Below are 23306 nucleotides of genomic sequence, written 5' to 3' on the forward strand. Positions count from 1 at the left end.
ACAGCCAGCCAATTTAGAGCTTTGCTCGAACAAGTATACCTTTCAGGGATCTTTCCCTTCAGTATGAAAAACAGAGGGAACGATCTTTGAATATTTTGCTAAGAAATATTTGATTTTGGATTAAATTGACATTTTTTTTTTTGAATTCCGATCTCTTTTTACCTTTTTTGCTTCACACTTGTTTCTGAAGGGCACTTTGCGCTGTGTCAGTTAAAAGGATGACTTTAGGGACTGTGCAATAATTATCTGGAGGGGGGGGGGGGGCTGGGAGATGGGTGAAATATGCCCCGAAACTAAGTCATACCCCCCCTCTCATTAAGCAAAAATTAATTTCAACTCCCCCCGCCCCCACATAATGATAATATTAAGGCTAATCCCCCTCCCCCCCTTGAAAAAAGTCTCCTTCCATATATTTCCTTATAACTAGTTTACTTGTTGGAGTTCTTCCTCCAGTACAAACATCACTTCAAATGACTCTTCATTTGGAGAGTCATCAGAATCACTGGACTCTGAGCTTGTGTCTGAGCTTACTCTGGAGTGTTTCAGTGAAGCTCAATTTAATCATACTGTTTGTATTTACCAGATCTTTTGAATTCCAGAAGCGTTGCTGGAGAAACTGAAAATATTATTCAGGAATTCCTGTCTGATTGAGCTTTTTTTTTTGAAGCTCAATTTAATCATACTTTGTTTTATTTACCATACTTTAAATTTAACAGCTGGGTTTTCAATTCTGCTAAATTATGATGCCATGTGTGCTAACATTGGCATCTATCTTTTTCATTGAATAACATTGTAATGCCACTTTTGCAATTTTTGATTAAAGTTTCCTGTTTTATTAAATCTTTGTGCAAATAAAGTAGCACTGTTTTAACATATATAACAGAGGCATTTCTTTCCTACTGCATGACAGATAGGAAAACAACAGTTCATAGATCAGAACACCTTAGAGTTGATAAATTTGTCAGTTTTATCACAATGTTAGTATTTATATTTGAACTCTAATAACTCTTCCACTGGTTTTCCAGTTTAATTTGCAAAAAGGAATGAAAAGGTAATGCCCCCTCCCTGTATGTATTAAATTTTACATCCAACCCCCCTCTCTCTTGTAGTCATTTTCTCCTATGCCCCCCCCGCTCTAATTTTTCAACCACCCCCTCCAGATAATTATTGCACAGTCCCTTAAACCAGAGTAGGGTCGTATGATTGTGGTTTAGCAAACATTTTGCATGGTTTCCGCTGTTATTCGTTGTTTGTAGGGTCTAACATTTTCCCATGTGCTATAGTTTCTGATCCTAAGCGGGTAAGTCCATCGTGCCCTGGTTCTTGTAGCTAATCGCAGCACCGTATTTCGTGAATCTTTCCTGCTCGCTGAGTTACCCTTATAATAAAGCCCCGTATTGAATAAGGATTAAGCAAAATTCAAATATGAACGGAAGCGCAAGGGTTCAAAGACGTGCTGAAATTCAAACCCAACAGAATGTATGATCACTAAACACTCATTTTTTTTTCTTTTTTCAAAACCAGGGAAGGAAATCGAGACAAAGCAAAAACACAACAATACCGATGAGTCAAGTAGGTCATTATTTGCCAGACCTTGCGTGACTGTTAAAGCTACAGTTGTAGTTCCACACGGGACGTTCTCCAGGGTACAGGAAAGATTGCATAACGAACCCAAAGATAGTCTGCGGCATTAGCTCTGGGCACGAGAATGTGATTACAAGAGATAGCTATGAAAAACATTGCTTGGTGTATGAACTTGTTTGCATGAAAAGTGGCCCAACTACAATCCAATTCTTTTTAAACGCAAATCAATATACGATCTAAATCTTAAATTGTTATAACTGAATTAGTTTCTAGTCCACTACGTAGTCGTCGCTCGGCCCAAATAACGGCTGCAAAGCTATAAAGGAGAACAACGTATTTTCCAGGGTCTCGCTTCTGTTCCCCTGGCAAGCCTGGAGAAGAGGTTTTGAAGGAGACTAGTTAGCTCCTAGTCCCTTGACAGTTGAAACATATTTTAACTGTACTATAGGAGTTTATGGAGAGTCGAAACGTTCAGTGCTTACTCGAATACATCGAATATCACTTCAGAAACCATTTCTCTAGTCAAAGAAAACTGGCAAACAACAAGAACCACCATGCGCATTAGAGAATTGAAAGAAACAAGTTTATGTTCAACAACGATCTGTTTTAGCGTTGTGAAGTCTGCCAGCTTGACGGGAGGGTTGCAGAAGTTTTTGCTCTAACAACACGCAGAATATGCCCGTAAATTAAAGCTTAAACCAGAAGAATAAAAGAAAAATCTATCTTGTACTCTTTTCCTGCTGATTTTTTATAGGTTCGATTTTCAAATTTTCACCCCCCCCCCCGCCCCACCACCACCCCCGTGCTCAAGGTCACGCAAACTAGATCTGCGTGATGAATTCTTGCCAGCTAATTAATTTTATATTCAAATTGTCTTAAAATACCGCAGGCTATATTTACTCCCGTCTTATCACGAAAACATCAAGGCAGCTCAGTTGAGAGATCGAAACTGAGATTTCCTTCATCAGTTTTCAAAGTAAGGATTTCACAACAGAAACCATGTCTGTCGTCAAGGAAAACTGGCAAACAACAAGACCCACCATCAGAGAAAGAAGCAAGTTTATGCTCAACAACGATCTCTTCAGCGATGTCAAGTTTGTTGTGCAAAAGACCGATCAAGACGAAAGTGAAAGTAAACAAGCGATTCCTGCTCACAAGTTTGTGCTATCGATTAGCAGTCCTGTGTTTGAAGCCATGTTTTACGGTGAGCTGGCGGAGACTGGAGACTCTATTGAACTGCCCGACTGTGAGTACGAAAGTCTGTTGGAGTTGTTTCGTTACATGTACAGCGATGAAGTGATCTTGAGCGGAAGTAATGTAATGGGAGTAATGTATTTGGCGAAGAAATACATGGTGCCTTCACTGGCTGATAAATGCACTGAATATCTGCAAGATAACTTAGATTCATCAAATGTTTTCGGCATTCTGCCCTCTGCTCAGAAATATGAAGAGAAAAACCTGGTGGATCAATGCTGGAAAGTGATCGACAAACAGACAGAAGAGGCTGTAAAATCTGACGGATTTTCGAAAATTGAGAGATCTTTACTTGAAGCAGTAGTTGAAAGAGATAGCTTGCGCATTTCTGAGGTGGAATTATTCAAGGCAGTCATGCAATGGTCGTCAAAGGAATCGGAAAGGGAGGGTTTAGTTGCAGATGGTCAAGTAAAGAGAAGAATTCTCGGAGAGAAGATCGTGAAAGGAATACGTTTCCCTGTGATGACGCATGAAGAGTTTGCCAGTGTGGTCCTTGACAGCAAACTACTCACTCTAGATGAGGTCAGTGACATGTTCAAATGGTTTGGAGTAAAAGGCGCTCAAGTTGGATTTCCGGTATCAAAGAGAGCTGCTAGTTCCGGCCCTGAACGATGTTTCAGATTTGGCTCAGTCGTGCCAGGTTGGAGTAATGATAATAGTTGGTTATTTTTTTCTGTAAACAAAAACATACTGTTGCACGGGGTCTGCTTGTTTGGTAGTGAGGGTAATGATTACTCTGTGAATCTTACGTTATATCAATATCAGTGCCCCAGTTACGTTACTGTTGTATCTACTGAAGGTACATTTTCATCTTTGCACAACAAATCAAAGCATTATTGGGGCTTTGATGTTTTGTTTGACCCCGCTGTTTCTATAATTAAAGGCGATAGGTACAGTATTGGGGCTGCCATAAGAGGTCCTGACTCTTTTGGTGGAAGGAATGGTAATAGCCATGTTGAGAGTTCAGGGGTTACATTTAAGTTTGATTATTGGTGTGGTACAACTGGAGTAAAACAGGGACAACTTCCTGAAATTATCTTTAGCCTACAAGAGTAAATATTACAACAATGGGGCAGTGCGTTTTTCTTTCTTTTTCTATAAATAAATAGGAACGGGAGTAAAAAGTACAATTAATTTTCGCCACTACTTCTACAGCATTTCGGTGGTTAGTTGTCATTGTTACTCTAAATAACAGCTTTGTTTGCATAGGTAATCGTATGAATGCGAGCTCAATTATGGATTTACACTACGAGTGATATTTGAAAATTCTCTCAAAATTGCACGAGCCTTTTTGCGAGGGCAAGTTGAAAGAGTTTTCAAACATCACGAGCTTGAGCTTTCAGACAATTACTCAAATATCATCTGACTGAGAAAATTCCGAACGCGCGCTCGCTTATTTGCACTGCAGTGCAAATTTGAAATTAACGATGAATTGGCCCAATCTCAGCCAATCACAAAGAAGAAACTTTCTCAGTCATAAAATAAAGCTAGTAATTCCATGTAATGGCTTTAACGTATCTTAGGACAAAGATTCTCCAGCAGTCGCCGTCAGAGGTTCGTAACGTAAGGTGTTGCCCAATCACACACAAAAAACGATTCTCATGTTTTATGACCGTGACTTATCACGGGACCATTCTCGAGTTGAAGGTCAGAATGTAATTTGTACCTCTATATTTTAATTTTTATTTTCGCCCCACCCGTTCTCCCTTTTCACTCCTTTTTGCACCCGGCATACTACGATTATCAGTTGCGTAAGGCGCCACGAAATTTTGGTGACAAGGTTTTAACGTTCAACTTGTGTTGTTTTCACGGGCAATTGGCTCCTTTTCCAGTGGCAACTTGTCGACCTTTGACGTCATTGGCAGCAAAGCGCGCGAACTTTCAGGCGACAATACTGTTACCAATGGACGGTGTTGCCCATGGCAACACCGTAATTTTAAGTCCAACACTTCGTCATTTGAGCTCCGTCGTGCCTTACTCAACTGAAAATCGTAGTAGTTTTAGAAGTCAGCATCTGAGATCACGAGAAGCTGATGGATTTTTCTCATCGCTACTAAACTAATCATTTCCATCTTATTAGTAATACTAGTGTTAGCACGGCATAAAAAATCATCAACTACCGGTTGACTTGAGCAGTTCAGTCAGGCCTATACTTTAACTACTGCAAGGCACCTGAACTGCTACTGGCAACTAGTAGACAGTAGACTGCAAAGTAGCTTTGTTAAAGCACCCAGTTTACGAAGTTTGGGAATTTAAATTTAATGTAGTATATTTTACAGACGAGGCGCTTTTCATGGAATCGTTGTTACCATTTCCTGGCGCGGCTTCAAAGTAGGGAGCAGGCGTTAGATGCAAATTTCCAAAGCCGATCCGTTCCTTGTAATAAATGTTCAGATGTATACAGTAAGGACGGTTGTTTATAAGGCCCGGTCAACACTACGCCGGAGCAATTTAAAAACGCAGCTATATATATACGGTTTGGCCTACCGTCCACACTAATCCGTCACGAAAACGGAGCTTTTCGAAAACTCTTTTCAAACTGGAGGAATTTGAAAACGTTGGCTTTGCGTTGACGTGTGGACGGAAAGTATTTTGGAAAAACATTTTCAAAAACGACAGTGTCACGATTATCGTGTTATTTGCCTGCATGAGTTTTCCTCAAACACAAAGAGATAATGACCGGTGATTGTTGCATTTTCAAATTTCTCTGGTATAGTGTGGGCTGACAACGTTTTAATTTATGGAAAGAGGTGTAACCAGTAAGCCGGCTTTCTTCGATTTTATCATGTTGTAGAGTTTTAAAACACTGCTTGCTAACCGTTAGCTTCAGTGCTTTTATACATTCTTATTACTTATGGCTGACTCTATTTTATCACAATGAATTGTGTAATTTTTGTATTGCTCTTTGGTGTTGTTTTATTTTGGCCAGATATTTTTAAAACGAAAATGAAATTTAGAGAGAAAACGATTTCGGATTTGTGTTTACTCTTTCGAAGGAATATATGTAAATATCTAATACGCAAGCACCACTTGAAGTGAACTGCGCAAGTCGTTACATGAGCTCATAAATTTCTAAATCGTGATGGTTCTAATCTGGTCATTATCAAATAACGCCGGGAACGTCTCAGGGTTAGAGTTGTTGTTAAGAGTTGTTTATATCCCTGTAATCGCAAAGATGTAAGTGAATAGAGAAGAGTTGAGTTGAAAGCTGATTAAAGTAGTTGAAACCTCACGAGATCCGAAGTGATATTCAATTTTTGTAAAGAGAAACAGAGTTAATCCTTAGCAAAGTTTTTCTTTTACAACATATATGCTTTTTCTTTTTTCAATTGCTACATCTTTTCTGTTTTAATCTCTATTGGGATATTGGCATATCTGTTCCTCTTCAAGGTTTGCTAAGTTCAAGTTCACCCAACAGCATCCAGTTAAATAATGAGTGTTGCTGTTCAGTGTTAAATGACTGACACTGAACAGTCCCGTTCAGGCCTGAATTTTTTTCAGGCTTTAATTTCACAACTGCTTAAGTTGTGTGTATAACTGCGATGAGCAATCATGTCTTCATATCTTTCTCCGCAGTTCAAATATATGATCTTTCATATATTCATTTGCATTCTTCATCATCTACGGGTATATTACGAACTCACAATGTGACCAACTCCCAGTTAGCTAGATAGCTCAGTTGGTAGCGCACTACATCGGTATCGCAGAGGTCATGGGTTCGAATTCCGTTCAGGCCTGAATTTTTTTCAGGCTTTAATTTGTATATAACTGCAATGATCAATCATGTCTTCGTATCTTTCTCTTCAGTTCAAATATATGAACTTTTATACATTCATTTGCACTGAGGACAGTCTCCACCTCCTTCATAAAGTCAGTGTTCACCGAGCTACAATAGTAAATGCAGCCGAGTTTTCAATGTATTTATTTTGTTATCGCTGCAATCCTACTGACAAAAGCACCGCCCATGAACAATACGTGGCTACCTTGATTGTGCTTTCTTTTTTAGTACCGTCCGGAACGTATCGACACTCACCAAAGGAGAAATACCGAGTGTTCGTATTAGAGAAGATTTGGTATCATAGATGTAGAGAGTATATGAATTCAGTTTTCTTTGACACCAGGTGAACTGTATGCAACCATTCTCGGGAGATCCAAGTGACAAAAACCCATGTTGGATGATAGGAACAATAAAGCTGAAAAGAATTATTTTGTTAATGGTTATTGCAACATGGCGGCGATGACGTCAGTTGCAAGAGATCTATAGAGGTGTTTGTATCATGCAGATGCCCTTAAAGAGAGGTTTGACTCACTGTGTTATAATGAAAGAATAATTTACTTAATAATGATGTTGCAAACTTAAATTACATATAGTGTGATGTGATGGTTACGTGTCATATATTGTTCCTATAGTTTTGTTACATAATATACCGATTTGTTTCGATTCTTCGGTGAGATTTGCGACTTATATGTTTGCAAGCAACAGCAGGGAATCACGACAAAGCAAAAACACAAGAACACACCAATCAGTCATTAAGTCACGCTGTCAGCGAGACCTTGCGTGACTCTTTAGCCGTTAGTGGCGCCTTTCTGCAGGGTACTGGAAAGATTGCATGACGAACCTAACGAAAGCCTGCGGCATCAGCTCTGGGCACGAGAATGCAATTACAAGAGATAGCTATAAAAAATATTGCCTAGTGTATAAAAATGTTTGCATGGAAAGTGGCCCTACTACAATCCAAATTTTTGATAAATTATAATCGATTACAGGTAGTCACGTAGCCACGCAGTAATGTAATGTGACTATTTCTCGTTCTAAAAACGTGAAAAAAAGTTAGACTGTGCACTATCCAGGTTTTCACGGAGTACAACTTCGAGTGGCCTGGTATTCTGCAGTTACGAGGGCAAATAAACGGTTCGGAAACTTTTGTCCTAAAACCCTTGTCCGAAAAAAATTGATCCCTACGAAAACAATACACCAGACTTTCCATTAGTGACGAGAAAATGTTGTTGCTTACCGGGTAAATTGGGAAGGAATATTGCACCCGTTTTCAATGTTACGTGCATAGGCGACATCTTTCAACAATCTTTCGACATGCTATGCGAACGGCTGAAAGACCATTTGACTGTGAAACTGGCAATTTTTTATACGGTTATCTTCGGAAGTAATGACAAATAAATGATAATTATTGATCTCAAATGGCTGAAGAAGATTGTGGACATTGCAAATTTCTGGATTTACGGGATAAATCAAACGATTTGAGTGCAGTTGATTGGCTCAGAATAGGGACTTCCGGTAAAATTGGGCGGCTACTGCTTTTAATATTCGAAAGATGTAAACATTCAAAACAGTCGATTTGTCTCTCACAGAAAGACTTCTTAATACTCTTAGCGTTAGTTTGATGTCAAGTAAATCCATCTTTCATAACTAAAAGTCGAGTTCAACCGTAAAAGAAGTCAGTTGTGCTTACATTTCTGACGTAGGCCAGGTTACATAGCATGTAAAGAGATGTCATGTCGAAAGATTTCGCTTATGACCGTAACACTGAAAGCGGGCAGGTGTAAAAAGTAGTAACTCTTAGTTTACACGATCGACGGAATTCCCGCCATTTTGTTAAACTTGGAGCCTGGTGCTCAGCCAAAATTCGCGGACGCTTATTACGTTTTTCCACTATGAAATTAAGGCCTGCAAAGAGAACAACCTGGTTTCCTGGGGCCTTCCTCTTTTCTCCCCACCGGAAGAAGATGGACCTTGAGAAAGAAGTTTTGAGAGAGACTTATTACTTCCGTGTCCCTTGACGGTTGAATCATATTTTAATTGGAATATCGGAGTTGACGTTCAGTCCTTACTTGAATACACCGAATATCACTTCAGAAACCATGTCTCTGTTCAAAGAAACCTGGTAAACGACAAGACCCACCATAAAAGAAAGAAACATGTTGATGTTCAACAACGATCTTTTCAGTAATGTGACTTTCTTTTGCTTGAGGGGAGGGTTGAAGAATTTATTGCTCCAACAACACTCTGACTATGCCCGTGAATTTAAGTCTGAACCAGAACGAAAGAAAAATCTATTCTGTACTCTTTTCCAGTTGATTAATTTTTAAGGGTTCGATTTTCAAATTTTCACCCCACCACCACCCCCGTGCTCAAGGTCACGCAAACTAGACTGCGTGATGAATTCTTGCTAGGTAATTTTAAATTCAAATTGTCTTAAAATACCGCAGGCTATATTTACACCCGTGTAATCACGAATGCGACAAGGCAACTTGAGAGATCGAAACTAAACCTTCCTTCATCAGTTTTCAGAGTGAGGATTTCACAACAGAAACCATGTCTGTCGTCAAGGAAAACTGGCAAACAACAAGACCCAGCATCAGAGAACGAAGCAAGTTTATGTTCAACAATGATCTCTACAGCGATGTGAAGTTTGTTGTGCAAAAGGCCGCTCAAGGGGAAAGTGAAAGTAAACAAGCGATTGCTGCTCACGAGTTTGTGCTGTCGATTAGCAGTCTTGTGTTTGAAGCCATGTTTTATGCATCAGTCAATTCCAGCAGTGCCCATCCCCACCCCTCCGGGCTAACCCCCGGGCATTAGCATTTTATTTAAAGAATGGGCAAATTCCCCGGGGTGGGGACACATAAGCTGTCTAAATGCCCCGGGGTGGGGACGAAGAAAGTGGGCAAATGCCCCTCCCCCGGGATCTTCGCCTTGCGACACCTCAGCAGTTTTTTAATTAATCAGTGAATAAAACGGTCAACTGTTCGGTATTTTAATGCAATGGTAAGGCTTCAAGGACAACAGTACGTGTTAGTTGACTCTGATTATATTTATTTCTGTAGATTTCTTTTTAACAGTTTGCTAGAGGATAGCTGGGATTGCGGCAGGACGTGCCCCCAGCCGCGAGCGATGATAGGCGCCTGTATTCGCAGGCTACTTTTTCTGTGAAGAATCAAGACATTTTAAACGATGATGCATTGCATTTTAAGCTCGCAAGATCTGTCTTGAAGATCGCATCATTTGAATTCGCAAACGTTTGGTATTTTAACTCCACTTTCATGAATTTAAAAAATGTTAGGCTAGTTTTGAATGCGAAATGCGAAATAGTCGTTTTCACGTCAGTGATTGTTTTGCGATAAACAAAATATAGTTCACCTTGCAAGTAATGAAGAAATATCTAAAATTGAGGAAACATACTTTTAAAAACATCTTCAAGTTTCTCTAGTCCCTGACGGACAAGCCATTGCTCGACAAACGCCTCGTCTTTCCCGATGAACTCATCCATGGCACTTTCCAAAACACGTGTGTCGAATGCCCGGGGGTCGCCCCGGGGTACGCAAATGCCCAGGCCCCGGGCCGCGTTAAAATTGCGGATGCCCCACCCCCGGGACTGACAGCGTGAGCAAATGCCCCGCGGTTGCCCGGGGGGGGGGATGGGCACTGCTGGAATTGACTGATGCATTACGGTGAGCTAGCGGAGACTACAGACTCTATTGAAATGCCTGACTGTGAGTACGACAGTCTGTTGGAGTTGTTTCGTTACATGTACAGCGATGAAGTGAACTTGAGCGGAAGTAATGTGATGGGAGTGTTGTATTTGGCGAAGAAATACATGGTGCCCCCACTGGCTGATAAATGCACTGAATATCTGCAAGAAAACTTAGATCCATCAAAGGTTTTCAGCATCCTGCCATCTGCTCAGAAATATCGAGAGAAAAACCTGGTGGAACGATGCTGGAAAGTGATCGATGAACAGACGGAAGAGGCTGTGAAATCTGACGGATTTGCGACAATTGAGAGGTCCTTACTTGAGGCAGTAGTTGAAAGAGATACCTTGGGCATTTCTGAGGTGGAATTATTTAAGGTAGTCATGCAATGGGCGACAAAGGAATCGGAAAAGCAGGGTTTAGTCGCAGATGGTCACGTAGAAAGAAGAATTCTTGGAGAGAAGATCGTGAAAGGAATACATTTCCCTGTGATGACGCAGAAAGAATTTGCCAGTGTGGTCCTTGATAGCAAAATACTCACCCTAGATGAGGTTACTGACATTGTCAAATATTTGAGCTCAGTAAAAGGCGCTCAAGTTGGATTTCCGGTATCGAAGAGAGGCGCTTGTTCCGGCCTTGAACGATGTTTCAGATTTGGCTCAGTGGTGCCAGGTTGGAGTAATGATACTATTTGGTTGATTTTCTCTGTAAACAAAAACATACTGTTGCACGGGGTCTACTGGTTTGGTAGTGAGGGTAATGATTACAATGTGAAGCTGACGATACTTGATTTTTGTAATCTTGCTACTGTTGTATCTACTAAAGGTACATTTTCATCTTTGCACAACAAATCAAAGAATTATTGGGGCTTTGATGTTTTGTTTGACTCCCCTGTTGCTATTATTACAGGCAACGAGTATGGTATTCAGGCTGCCATAAGTGATCCTGACTCTTTTGGCGGAAGGAATGGTAATAGCCATGTTGAGAGTTCAGGGGTTACATTTAAATTTGATGATTGGTGGGGTACAACTGGAGTAAAACAGGGACAACTTCCTGAAATTATCTTTAGCCTACAAGAGTAAATATGGCAACAATGGGGCAGTGCGTTTTTCTTTCTTTTTCTATAAATAAACAGGAACTGGAGTAAAAAGTACAATTAATTTTTCGCCACCACTTCTAAAACATTTCGATGGTTATAATTAGTTGTTATTGTTACTCTAAATAACAGCTTTGTTTGCATAGGTAATCGTATGAATGCGAGCTCAATTATGGATTTTTGAAAATTCTCTCAAAATTGCACCAGACTTTAGGCCAGTGCAAGTTGAAAACATTTTCAAACATCACGAGCTTAAGCTTTCAGACAATTACTCAAATATCATCTGACTGAGAAAATTCCGAACGCGCGCTCGTTTATTTGCACTGCGGTGCAAATTTGAAATTAACGATAAATTGGCCTAATCTCAGCCAATCACAAAGAAGAAACTTTCTCAGTCATAAAATAAAGCTAGCAATTCCATGTAATGGCTTTAACGTATCTTAGGACAAAGATTCTGTAGCACTCGCCGTCAGAGGTTCGTAACGCAAGGTGTTGCCCAATCACACACAAAAAACGATTCTCATGTTTTATGACCGTGACTTATCACGGGACCATTCTCGAGTTGAAGGTCAGAATGTAATTTGTACCTCTATATTTTAATTTTTATTTTCGCTCCACCCGTTCTCCCTTTTCACTCCTTTTTGCACCCGGCATACTACGATTATCAGTTGCGAAAGGCGCCACGAAATTTTGGTGACTAGGTTTTAACGTTCAACTTGTGTTGTTTTCACGGGCAATTGGCTCCTTTTCCAGTGGCAACTTGTCGACCTTTGACGTCATTGGCAGCAAAGCGCGCGAACTTTCAGGCGACAATACTGTTACCAATGGACGGTGTTGCCCATGGCAGCACCGTAATTTTAAGTCCAAAACTCCATCATTTAAGCTCCGTCGTGCCTTACTCAACTGAAAATCGTAGTAGTTTTAGAAGTCAGCATCTGAGATTACGAGAAGCTGATGGATTTTTCTCATCGCTACTAAACTAATCATTTCCATCTTATTAGTAGTACTAGTGTTAGCGCGGCATAAAAAATCATCAACTACCGGTTGACTTGAGTAGTTCAGTCAGGTCTATGCTTTAATTGCTGCAAGCCGGCACTTGAATCACTGCAAAACGCTTGAATTGCTGCTAGTGACAAATAGTAGACAGTAGACCGTAAAGTAGCTTTGTTAAAGCACACAGTTTATGAAGTTTGGGAATTTAAATTTAATGTAGTATATATGTTACAGACGAGGCGCTTTTCATGGAATAGTCGTTACCATTTCCTGGCGCGGCTTCAAAGGGAGCAGGCGTTAGATGCAATATTTTCAAAGCCAATTCGTTCCTTGTAATTTGTGTTCAGAGGTATACAGTAAGGGCGGTTGTTTATAAGGCTTGGTCCACACTACACCGGAGAAATTTAAAAACGCAGCTATATTTATACGGTTTGGCCTACCCTCCACACTTATCCGTCAGGAAAACGGAGCTTTTCGAAAACTCGCTTCAAACAGGAGGAATTTGAAAACGCCGTCCCTGCGTTTTCGTGTGCACGAAAAGCATTTTGGAAAAACATTTTCAAAAACGACGGTGTCACGATAATCATGTAATTTCCCTGCATGAGATTTCCTCAAACACAAAGAGATAATGAGCGGTGATTGTTGCATTTTCAAATTTCTCTGGCATGGTGTGGACAGGGCCTAAGACTGATATCGTTTTAATCTACGGAAAAAGGTGTAACCAGTAAGCCGGCCTTCTTCGATTTTATCGTGTTGTAGAGTTTTAAAACACTGCTTGCTCGTTAGCCTCAGTGTTTTTATACAGTTCTTGGTATTTATGGCCAACTTTGTTTTATCACAATGAACTTTGTAATTTTTGTGTTGCTCTTCGGTGTTGTTTTATTTTGGCCAGATATTATTAAAACGATAGTGAAATTTAGAAAGAAAACAATTTCGAATTTGTGTTTACTCTTTCGAAGGAATATATGTAAATATCTGATGCGCAAGCATCACTTGAAGTGAACTGCGCAAGTCCTTACATGAGCGCATAAATTTCTAGATCGTGATGGTTCTAATCTGGTCATTATCAAAGAACGCTGGTAGGTCTCAGGGCTAGAGTTGTTTATATCCGTGTAATCGTAAAGATGTAAGAGAATAGAGAAGAGTAGTGTTTAAAGCTGATTAAAGTAGTTGAAACCTCACAAGATCCGAAGTGATATTCAATTTTTGTAAAGGGAAACAGAGTTAATCCTTAGCAAAGTTTTTCTTTTACAGCACATATGTTTTTTCTTTTTTCAATTGCTACATCTTTTCTGTTTCAATCTCTATTGGGATATCTGTTTCTCTTTAAGGTTTGCTGAGTTCAAGTTCACCCAACAGCATGGAGTTAAATAGTGAGGGTTTCTGTTCAGTGTTAAATGACTGACATTCCCGTTCAGGCCTGAATTTTTTTCAGGCTTTAATTTCACAACTGCTTAAGTTGGGTGTATAACTGTGATGAGTAATCATGTCTTCATATCCTTCTCCGCTGTTTAAATATATGATCTTTCACATATTCATGCAGTTTGCATTCTTCATCATCTACGACTTGAGAGATCGAAACTAAACCTTCCTTCCAAAAACAAAGGAATCGGAAAAGCAGCGTTTAGTAGCGGATGGTCAAGTAAAGAGAAGAATTCTCGGAGAGAAGATCGTGAAAGGAATACGTTTCCTAGTGATGAAGAATGAAGAATTTGCCAGTGTGGTCCTTGATAGCAAAATACTCACTCTAGATGAGGTCACTGACATGTTCAAATGGTTTGCAGTAAAAGGCGCTGAAGTTGGATTTCCAGTATCGAAGAGAGCTAGAGGTGCTAGTTGCGACCTGGAGCGATGTTTCAGATTTGGCTCAGTTGTGCCAGGTTGGGGTAATAATATTAGTACGTTGATTTTCTTTGTAAACAAAAACATACTGTTGCACGGGGTCTACTTGTTTGGTAGTGAGGGTAGTGATTACTCTGTAAGTCTTACGTTATATCAATATCAGTATTCTATTTTCGCTACTGTTGTATCTACTTAAGGTACATTTTCATCTTTGCGCAACAAAGCAAAGAATTATTGGGGCTTTGATGTTTTGTTTGACTCCCCTGTTTCAATGATTAAAGGCGACAGGTATGCTATTGAGGCTGCCATAAGTGATCCTGACTCTTTTGGTGGAAGATATGGTAATAGCCATGTTGAGAGTACAGGGGTTACATTTAAACTTCAAGATTGGTTAGGTCCAACTGGAGTAAAACAGGGACAACTTCCTGAAATTATCTTTAGCCTAAAAGAGTAAATGTTACAACAACGGGGCATTGCGTTTGTCAGTTCTATCATTTTCTAGAAATAAACAGGACTAGGAGTAAAAAGTACAATTATTTTTTCGCCACAACTTCTACAACATTTCCGTCTTAAGTTGTCATGGTAAGTTTATTTAAATGGCTTCAACCTGCCTTAGGACAAAGATTATCTAGAACTCTCCGTCTTAAGTTCGTAACGTAAAGTATTTCCCAAGCATATATATTAAAAAAAAAAATATTGTAATCAGTTTGGTATGACCGTGACTTGTCACAGGACCATTCTCGAGTTTGAGGTCACAATGAAACTTGTACCTCAATAATAAAACTTTTATTTTTGCCCCATCCCCTTCTCCCTTTCTACTTCAGTTCGTACCCGGTATAGTTTTGTCCTCCTCTCCTCTTCCCACTCATCACTGCATTGCGGTGAATGAACACTGGATTGAATAGCGGAAGAGAGAGGTCAAAAAAAAGGCAAACCGAAAACTCAAAAATAAGGCAAATAGTTATTAAATAAATTATTTCTCAAGCATACCAAGTGGTCTGAAATCGTCGGAAATTTAAAGTCGTCAAAAACGTCGTTATCAGTATGTTTATATAATAAAAAAATAATACATGGTTGCTTGTGGATATGGCACATCTCTTCTAGTGTTCAATTTTATATCTCACTTGTTTGCTGCGCTCACTCGTGAGATATCGAGTTGAACACTCGAAGAGATATTCCATATGTACGCGCGCCCATGGTTTATCCTCTATATATTTTACATTTTTTTTCTTGGTATATTTCTCTCTAGACATTGTATGGTAACTCCATATTCAAACTCAAAAAAGTGTGTTTTTTCTTTACATCTTACAACAAACGGTTGTATAGTATTCTTTGAAGTAGTTATGAGGAAACTTTAAGAGAGAATTTGTACATCATGCGGCTACAATTCTTTAGAAAACCTTTTGTTGTATTTTCCACGCATATTGCATCGACTTCGGACGCTTTACCTTTCTTTTCCCACTAGATATCTTTTTGTACTTAGCATCTTAGTTTTATATCATTTATCTTGACAATAAAGGCCTGAGGCTTGCACATAATAGTTTGGTCAACTAATGAGCCTATGGCCCTCTGAATAAAGAACGATTAAAACTTAATAAGAAGCCTAATTATTTAAAAAGCTAATTAAGTATTATCGCGAATTTTGATTTCCTTTTTGTAACATTTTTTAACGTTTCGTGAGGTTTCCTGTTTATATCATTCGCCCTTAAAGTGCGGCTTCGACTAATATTGCACTACCATTAGAACAGAAATTTGTTCAAAACCCCAATCCACCGTAGGAAAAATGATGGCGGATGTGTATTTTACCACAAGGCCTTGCGAACCTAACACAGCCAAAAGGGTCAAAGAAAACCAAATTTTTACAATATACGTCCCTGTACTAAGTACATTAAGTATCCTAGGTTTGAAGATTGTTTAACGTTTCTGTGCGTTTTTATGAACGTTGTTTAGGTTTTCGTGCGCTAAGAACTATGGGAAAAATGTACCAGTCGCCATCTTTTTTCCTACGGAGGATTCAGTTCTAATCCCAACTAATAAACGTTAACCGGCTCCTGTGCAACTGGCATTTGGATGAAGCAGATTTGATGGCTCAGAAATAAGATAATAGCGTAAAGTTTTGAATTTCGATTCTATGACTCAATGTCTCGCGTTTTTTTGCTAATATTGTCGTCCTCCATAAGACTTATCCCAGTCCTCTTGTCGCAACTTCAAGCCTGGCGCACAAAACCTTGGGAGAAGTCATGACTCCTCAGGGAGGCGGGGGTGTATGACGAATGCAAGACTAAGATGTAGAGGGACTCTTTACTCACAGTGCACTAACCCCGGGCACTAACTGTGACTCAACATACGATGAGTTAAATTTACTTTTGTGTACTTCCTAGCTTGTAGCTGAATGAATGTATAATAAATACACGAAGATTCTAGTCAGTATTCACTTGACTGGGTTATCGATGCTGATAACAATGGGGTGACAGATCAACACGACTCTTATCTACGCATAATTAGCCAGCCAATTTAGAGCTTTGCTCGAGCGAGTGTACCTTTCAGGGAACTTCCCCTTCAGTATGGCAAATAGAGGGAACGATCTTTGAATATTTTGCTAAGAAAAATTTGATCTTGGGTTAAATTAAATCTTTTATTTATTTACTTTATTTTGTTTTGAATTTCGATCTCTTTTTACACTTGTTTCTGAAGGGCACTTAACGCTGTGTCAGTTAAAAGGAGGACTTTAAACCAGAGGAGGGCCGTACTACTGTGGTTTAGTTTAGACTGTGATTGTGCGTCTGCTTTGATAGTTTTGTCACTAAACACGGATTTCGTGCAAGCAAAACCAGGGAAGGGAACTCAAGACAAAGCAAAAACAGAAGAATACCGATCAGTCACTAAGTCACTCTGCCAGACCTTGCGTGACTCTTTAGTCTAGTCCCACATTTCTCAAGGGTACTAGAAAAATTGCATGACGAACGCAACAAGAATGTGATTACATGGGAGATAGCTATGAGAAACATTGCCTAGCATATGAGAAACATTGCCTAGCATATGAGCATGTTTGCATGGAAAGTGGCCCAACCACAATCCAAATGTTTTAAACGTAAACTAAATGTAAAATTTAAATCTCAATTGTCATGAATTAGATTCTAGTCTCCTTCGCAGTCGCTGCAAGACCCAAAGAACAGCTATAAAGTTTACCTGGTTTCCAGGCTCTCTCTTCTTTTCCCCTCATGGAAGGCAGAGAGACTTTGAAGAAGACTAATTAGCTCCCTGTCCCTTGACGGTTGAAACATATTTTAATTTCACGATCAGAGTTGATAAAGAAACGTTCAGTCCTCACTTGAATACACCGAATATCACTTCGAAAACCATGTCTCTAGTCAGAGAAAAGTGGCAAACAAAAAGAACCACCATGTGCATTAGAGAATTGAAGTTTACGTTCAACTGAACGGTTTTTTCAGTAATGTAAAGTCTGATGCTTGAGGGGAGGTTGCAGAATTTATTGCTTTAACAACACGCTGAATTTGCCCGTATTAAAGCTTGAACCAGAAGAATAAAAGAAAAATCTATCTTCTACTCCTTTCCTGCTGGTTGTTTTTATAGGTTCGATTTTCAAATGTTCACCCCACCACCACCCCCGTGCTCAAGGTCACGCAAAATAGATCTGCATGATAAATTCCAGCCAAGTAATTTTCTATTCAAATTTTGTTAAACCACCGCAGGCTATATTAACACCCGTCTAATCACGAACACGACAAGGTAACTTGAGAGATCGAAACTGAAACTTCCTTGATCAGTTTTCAAAGCAAGGATTTCACAACAGAAACCATGTCTGTCGTCAAGGAAAACTGGCAAACAACAAGACCCACCATCAGAGAAAGAAGCAAGTTTATGCTCAACAATGATCTCTTCAGCGATGTGAAGTTTGTTGTGCAAAAGGCCCATCAAGGCGAAAGTGAAAGTAAACAAGTGATTCCTGCTCACAAGTTTGTTCTGTCAATTAGCAGTCCTGTGTTTGAAGCCATGGTTTACGGTGAGCTGGCGGAGAGTCCAGACTCTATTGAACTGCCTGACTGTGAGTACGACAGTCTGTTGGAGTTGTTTCGTTACATGTACTGCGATGAAGCGATCTTGAGCGGAAGTAATGTGATGGGAGTGTTGTATTTGGCGAAGAAATACATGGTGCCTTCACTGGCTGATAAATGCACGGAATATCCGCAAGTTAACTTAGACCCATCAAATGTTTTCAGCATCTTTCCCTCTGCCCAGAAATATCAAGAGAAAAACCTGGTGGATGAATGCTGGAAAGTGATCGATGAACAGACAGAAGAGGCTGTGGAATCTGACGGATTTGCGACAATTGAGAGATCCTTACTTGAGTCAGTAGTTGAAAGAGATACCTTGTGCATTTCTGAGGTGGAATTATTCATGGCAGTCATGCAATGGGCGACAAAGGAATCGGAAAAGCAGGGTTTAGTAGCGGATGGTCAAGTAAAGAGAGGAATTCTCGGAGAGAAGATCGTGAAGGGAATACGTTTCCCATTGATGAAGAATGAAGAATTTGCCAGTGTGGTCCTTGACAGCAAAATACTCACTCTTGATGAGGTCACTGACATGTTCAAATGGTTTGCAGTAAAAGGCGCTCAAGTTGGATTTCCGGTATCGAAGAGAGCTGGTAGTTCCGGCCTTAAGCGATGTTTCAGATTTGGCTCAGTGGCGCCAGGTTGGAGTTATGATACTAGTTGGTTATTTTTTTCTGTAAACAAAAACATACTGTTGCACGGGGTCTACTTGTTTGGCAGTGAGGGTAATGATTACTCTGTGAACCTGACGATACTTCATTTGCCTAATTATGCTACTGTTGTATCTACTAAAGGTACATTTTCATCTTTGCGCAAAAGATCAAAGAATTATTGGGGCTTTGATGTTTTGTTTGACTCCCCTGTTTCTATAATTGAAGGCGACAGGTACGCTATTGAGGCTGTCATAAGTGGTCCTGACTCTTTTGGCGGAAGGAATGGTAATAGCCATGCCGAGAGTTCAGGGGTTACATTTAAGTTTAAAGATTGGACTGGTACAACTGGAGTAAAACAGGGACAACTTCCTGAGATTATCTTTAGCCTACAGGAGTAAATATTACAACAATGGGGCAGTGCGTTTGTTTTTCTTTTATTTTCTATAGAGAAAGAGTAAAAAGTACAGTTATTTTTTGCCACAACTGTTAATTAATATTTCCGCCTTTAGTTTTAATGGTAATTTCATTTAATGGCTTCAACGTACCATAGGACGAATAATAGTAAGATTATGTAGAACTCTCCAACAACAACAACAACAACAACAACAACAACAACAACAACAACAACAACAATAATCTTTATTTCGTGCCCAGAAAAATTTTACAATGAAAATAAATACATGCAATGTGAAAAAATAGCAATGAAAAACAGAGCAAAGCCACTTAGAAATAGCTAAGGCTAATCGGCGAGCTAAGTGGCTGGGCCAAGCGGAGAAAAAGGTATTTTTAAGCACAAGTAAGGTATTGTTCAAGCACATAAAAAAAGATTGTAATTTTGTTATGACCGTAATTTGTCACGGGTACATTCTCGAGTTGAAGGTGACAATGAAACTTGTACCTCAATATTTAAACTTTTATTTTTGTACCACCCGCTTCTCCCTTTTCAGTTCAGTTTGTACCCGGTATAGCTTTGTCCTCTTCGACTCTTCCCACTCATCACTGTATTTCGGTGAATGAACACTGGATATAACAGGAGAAGAGAGAGAGAAAAAATAGGCGAACGAAAACTCAGAATTTAGGCAACACTGGACGAAAAAATGGATTTACCAGGGTAACCAAACTAGAGCAAAAGTGTAGCAAATGCCACATTTGCACAAATTTGCTCAAATCTACTCAGGAGCAAAGATTGATATTGCACTAGATTTGCCACCCGTAGCAAAGACGGTAAATGCCACATTTGCTCAGGATTTGCGCCTTTGCGCAAAGTTGATGTGTAGCTGTAGATTTGGGGGGCATTTACATATGGCTCAAATGTGATGGAAATTTGTTTGTTTGAACTATCTCCACACATGACGCAAATAAGTGCACAAATTTGCTGTTTTGTTCGACGTTTGCCCCTATTGTATAAGCATGTAAACTTATTACTTTGGGGAGGTTAACGCAGCGTTGCAAATGTTAGCGAAGCATTAAAACTTAACAGTGTTTGCTTGTGTAGCAAAGGTTGTTCAAAATATGATTTATTGATCATGTTTGCACATGTTGGCAACTGCAGGCAAATGTGATAATTGACACATATTGTTTTGCGTAGCAAATATGAGCAAACTTTTAACATTTTACACGTTTGCTCATGTAGCAAATGTTACCAAACCCTTTATTTTGAACAATTTTGTTGGGGGGTGGCAAATTTGATCAAACTCTTAATATTGGGAAATTTTGCTTGGAGCGGCAAATATGGTCCAAATCTAATTCTTGAACAAGTTTGCTTGGGGTAGCAAATGTGATCAAACTCTCACTATTGAGCAGGTCTGCTCAGATATAACAAATATAACCAAAGTCCAAGTTGTGACCAAGTTTGCTTGAGGGGGCAAAATATGCTTAAACTGTAAATATTGAGCAAGTTTATCCAGATGGAAAATAAGTTTAAAGAGAAAATCCAAGTAAAGAGTCAAAGTCAAAGATAATTCAGCAGTTACATTCCTTTTATAATCAATTATTTATTTATTTATTCATACTCTGTTCACTAGGAGAAAAACAATAACAATTTACCAGCCATGAAAACAGCTGCTTTCATAATATTTTTCGTTTTTGCCATTTCACATCCTGGTCACAAGATTACAGTAAATATTATATATTATTATATGGAGAAGAGTGTTTTACTGGGAACTAAACCACTCGTAGATTCCATACGCCACTTCATCCGGGACCCGAGTGGCGTATTTTCCGTATGTCACCTTTGTGAGTGTCGTATCGTTCAATGACCTCACGATTCCCGCCTTTTGCTTCTGTTGAATTGGTTTCTCCATATAATAAAAAGAACATTACACGTTGGCTCGAAGATATGAATTTTATGTTCTCGTGGCAAGAACAATATCTCACGAGTTCGCTTCGCTCACTCGTGAGATATTGTTCTTGCCACTCGAACATAAAATTCATATCTTCGAGCCAACGTGTAATATCCTCTATATATGATGTACTATATGAGTCAGTCTCTACTCTATTGTCAATCAGATGATAACTATAAATAGCCCATCAAAGAAGTATAGATATTCTAGTTGGGCTTTCTCAGAGTTGCCTTAAACCTGTTTCAAAAAAGAAGCCTTTTGGGTTTGGAGTACACGTACTCAAAAAACGGCTTATTTAAAGCTTTCACTCCTAGACCAATTTCATCATGACAATATAAGTATTCACTCAAACTAAACTGTTTGTTTGGAGACGAAATCCTGTGATATTACTATTCAAATGGAATTTTTTAGCAAACTTTTTGCTTACTATTATTTGTTGATTACGATTTTACAGAAAGAAATTTTAATTCTGAGGGGGGAGGGGGTGGGGGAGGGAATTTCTTAGGAGGGCCAGGGTTAATTTTTTCTACCACTTCATTATCTGTTTTAAATATAACTGAGTCAATAGCATTTTAACAACTAATTTAGATAGCTAGTAAAAGAAGCATGAAAGAAAAAATAAATAGCATTTCTGTGATTTGTACTCAGCTGTAAAAAGCAAAGTACAATCATTATGAAACTATATACTTCACTAAAAATTAATTAATGCACTAATTAAGGTGGGAAGAGACAAAGTCATATTCCATTACTTCTGAAAACAATATGAAAACCTCAAGAATCAATAGTTCATTTGATGTGTGAATATTTTACATATCCTCTTTGAACAAGTTTCAATCATTGACAACTGCAAGTGGACACTCAAGTAATTGTTTATTAATTATGTCACAAGTTAAGGCAAGCTGAGTACCACTCTGTTTTGAGAATTTTTTTATCAATGAACATAAAACTCTACATTTATATTAGTATTAACAGAAATAACAGTGATTCTTAGGAGATCCATCTTTCACTAATGCACCAAACTACATACTGAATGTCAGGAAAATGACCATCTTCATGAGAAAGATGTTGTGACTTAGGTAACCCTGTGCAGATGTAAGCATCACAACTTTTCATTATCAAAAAATAATATAATTTCAATATATTAAAATCTTTTAGATTCCTTACAAGTTTACTTTAGGTGTGTTAATTTTGCTCATGGTTGATGTTTGGCCTGCTAAGCAAATGGTTAAGGTGGATCGTCTTGGTTAATACTTTGATGAAGCTCCTCGTATTTTCCTTATTGTAAGAAAGATAAAAGATCATAAAAACAAAGACCAGCACTTCACGGCTGTAAGTATTCCAATGCATATTTCAACACCACCCTTGCCATTGTACTGTTGGTGGTTATGGATGTATATACATGTTTGATCTAGCCTAAAAATATACTGCTGCCTCTCTTTGCTCTTTGTCACTACTGTCATGTTTCAATTGTCTGCATTTTAGCCTCAAAAATTCCATGCTGTACATGTAAATCAAGGTTTTTAAATTGAAGGGGTGAGTGCAAAACCATGCTAAGTGACGATTTGGGCGAAAAAAAAAATTTCGCGAAAGGGCTTCAATTTTTGCATGTGGTCTTCAATGTAATAGGAAAACGCGGCCCTCTATTTTGGTCGCTGGTTTTTGCTTCGTGTTCGAGTTATAACGTATGCAAAAATACTTGGCTTTTCCTAGCCATGTCTTTAGGAGTTTATTTGTTGAACAGCAAACAGGCAGACTGTTTATAGTGTATGAAGTCAAAATCAAATCTCATAGCATATATAGAGCGGAAATCTGGGAACAGATTGTTTACGTCGGGTATTGTGACGTGAGCACAACACGTGAATCGATCGAGAGTCAAACGAACTTCCTCGAACAAAAAAGAGATGTGCCGCATTAGAGCTCTGTCAACTAATATCTTAAGCATTGTTTTAAAGTACCTTGTATGCCTGCCTGGTGGTTGAGAGGC

General features: G+C 39.0%; 4 protein-coding genes across 5 annotated transcripts; all 4 read left to right on the forward strand.

The window, feature by feature from the left end:
- The first annotated feature begins 1156 nt into the window (after window positions 1–1156).
- Window positions 1157–21442, forward strand: LOC145464569 (BTB/POZ domain-containing protein 6-B-like). 2 transcript variants are annotated; one of them, XM_081448504.1, is made up of 3 exons: window positions 1157–1993; window positions 2150–2338; window positions 17849–21442. In XM_081448504.1, exon 3 carries the CDS (start codon window positions 18074–18076, stop codon window positions 19376–19378), a length of 1305 nt encoding a protein of 434 aa, XP_081304630.1. In that variant the 5' UTR covers window positions 1157–1993; window positions 2150–2338; window positions 17849–18073; the 3' UTR covers window positions 19379–21442. The 2 variants fall into 2 exon arrangements, with proteins under 2 accessions (XP_081304630.1, XP_081304629.1); XM_081448503.1 differs by having other exon boundaries at window positions 1157–2338.
- Window positions 2456–4432, forward strand: LOC145464568 (BTB/POZ domain-containing protein 6-B-like). Its single transcript, XM_081448502.1, has one exon. It carries the CDS (start codon window positions 2584–2586, stop codon window positions 3892–3894), a length of 1311 nt encoding a protein of 436 aa, XP_081304628.1. The 5' UTR covers window positions 2456–2583; the 3' UTR covers window positions 3895–4432.
- Window positions 8057–11573, forward strand: LOC145463281 (BTB/POZ domain-containing protein 6-B-like). The gene is made up of 2 exons (XM_081447022.1): window positions 8057–9379; window positions 10308–11573. The coding sequence occupies exons 1-2, from the start codon at window positions 9170–9172 to the stop codon at window positions 11403–11405; spliced, it is 1308 nt and encodes a 435-aa protein (XP_081303148.1). The 5' UTR covers window positions 8057–9169; the 3' UTR covers window positions 11406–11573.
- On the forward strand, window positions 14109–14708 carry LOC145463878 (BTB/POZ domain-containing protein 6-B-like). Its single transcript, XM_081447673.1, has 2 exons — window positions 14109–14298; window positions 14452–14708. The coding sequence occupies exons 1-2, from the start codon at window positions 14109–14111 to the stop codon at window positions 14706–14708; spliced, it is 447 nt and encodes a 148-aa protein (XP_081303799.1).
- Window positions 21443–23306: the final 1864 nt, after the last annotated feature.

This window comes from Orbicella franksi, chromosome 12 (genome assembly GCF_964199315.1).
Source record: "Orbicella franksi chromosome 12, jaOrbFran1.1, whole genome shotgun sequence".
Classification (NCBI taxonomy): domain Eukaryota; kingdom Metazoa; phylum Cnidaria; class Anthozoa; order Scleractinia; family Merulinidae; genus Orbicella; species Orbicella franksi.

Bases quoted from the DNA above. Each gene is read 5' to 3' on its own strand.
- LOC145464568 (XM_081448502.1), top strand. From the start codon at position 2,584: ATGTCTGTCGTCAAGGAAAACTGGCAAACAACAAGACCCACCATCAGA.
- LOC145463281 (XM_081447022.1), top strand. From the start codon at position 9,170: ATGTCTGTCGTCAAGGAAAACTGGCAAACAACAAGACCCAGCATCAGA. The intron at 9,380-10,307 runs GTCAATTCCAGC...CATTACGGTGAG, and splicing joins AAGCCATGTTTTATGCATCA to CTAGCGGAGACTACAGACTC.
- LOC145463878 (XM_081447673.1), top strand. From the start codon at position 14,109: ATGAAGAATGAAGAATTTGCCAGTGTGGTCCTTGATAGCAAAATACTC. The intron at 14,299-14,451 runs GTAATAATATTA...TATCTACTTAAG, and splicing joins CTCAGTTGTGCCAGGTTGGG to GTACATTTTCATCTTTGCGC.
- LOC145464569 (XM_081448503.1), top strand. From the start codon at position 18,074: ATGTCTGTCGTCAAGGAAAACTGGCAAACAACAAGACCCACCATCAGA.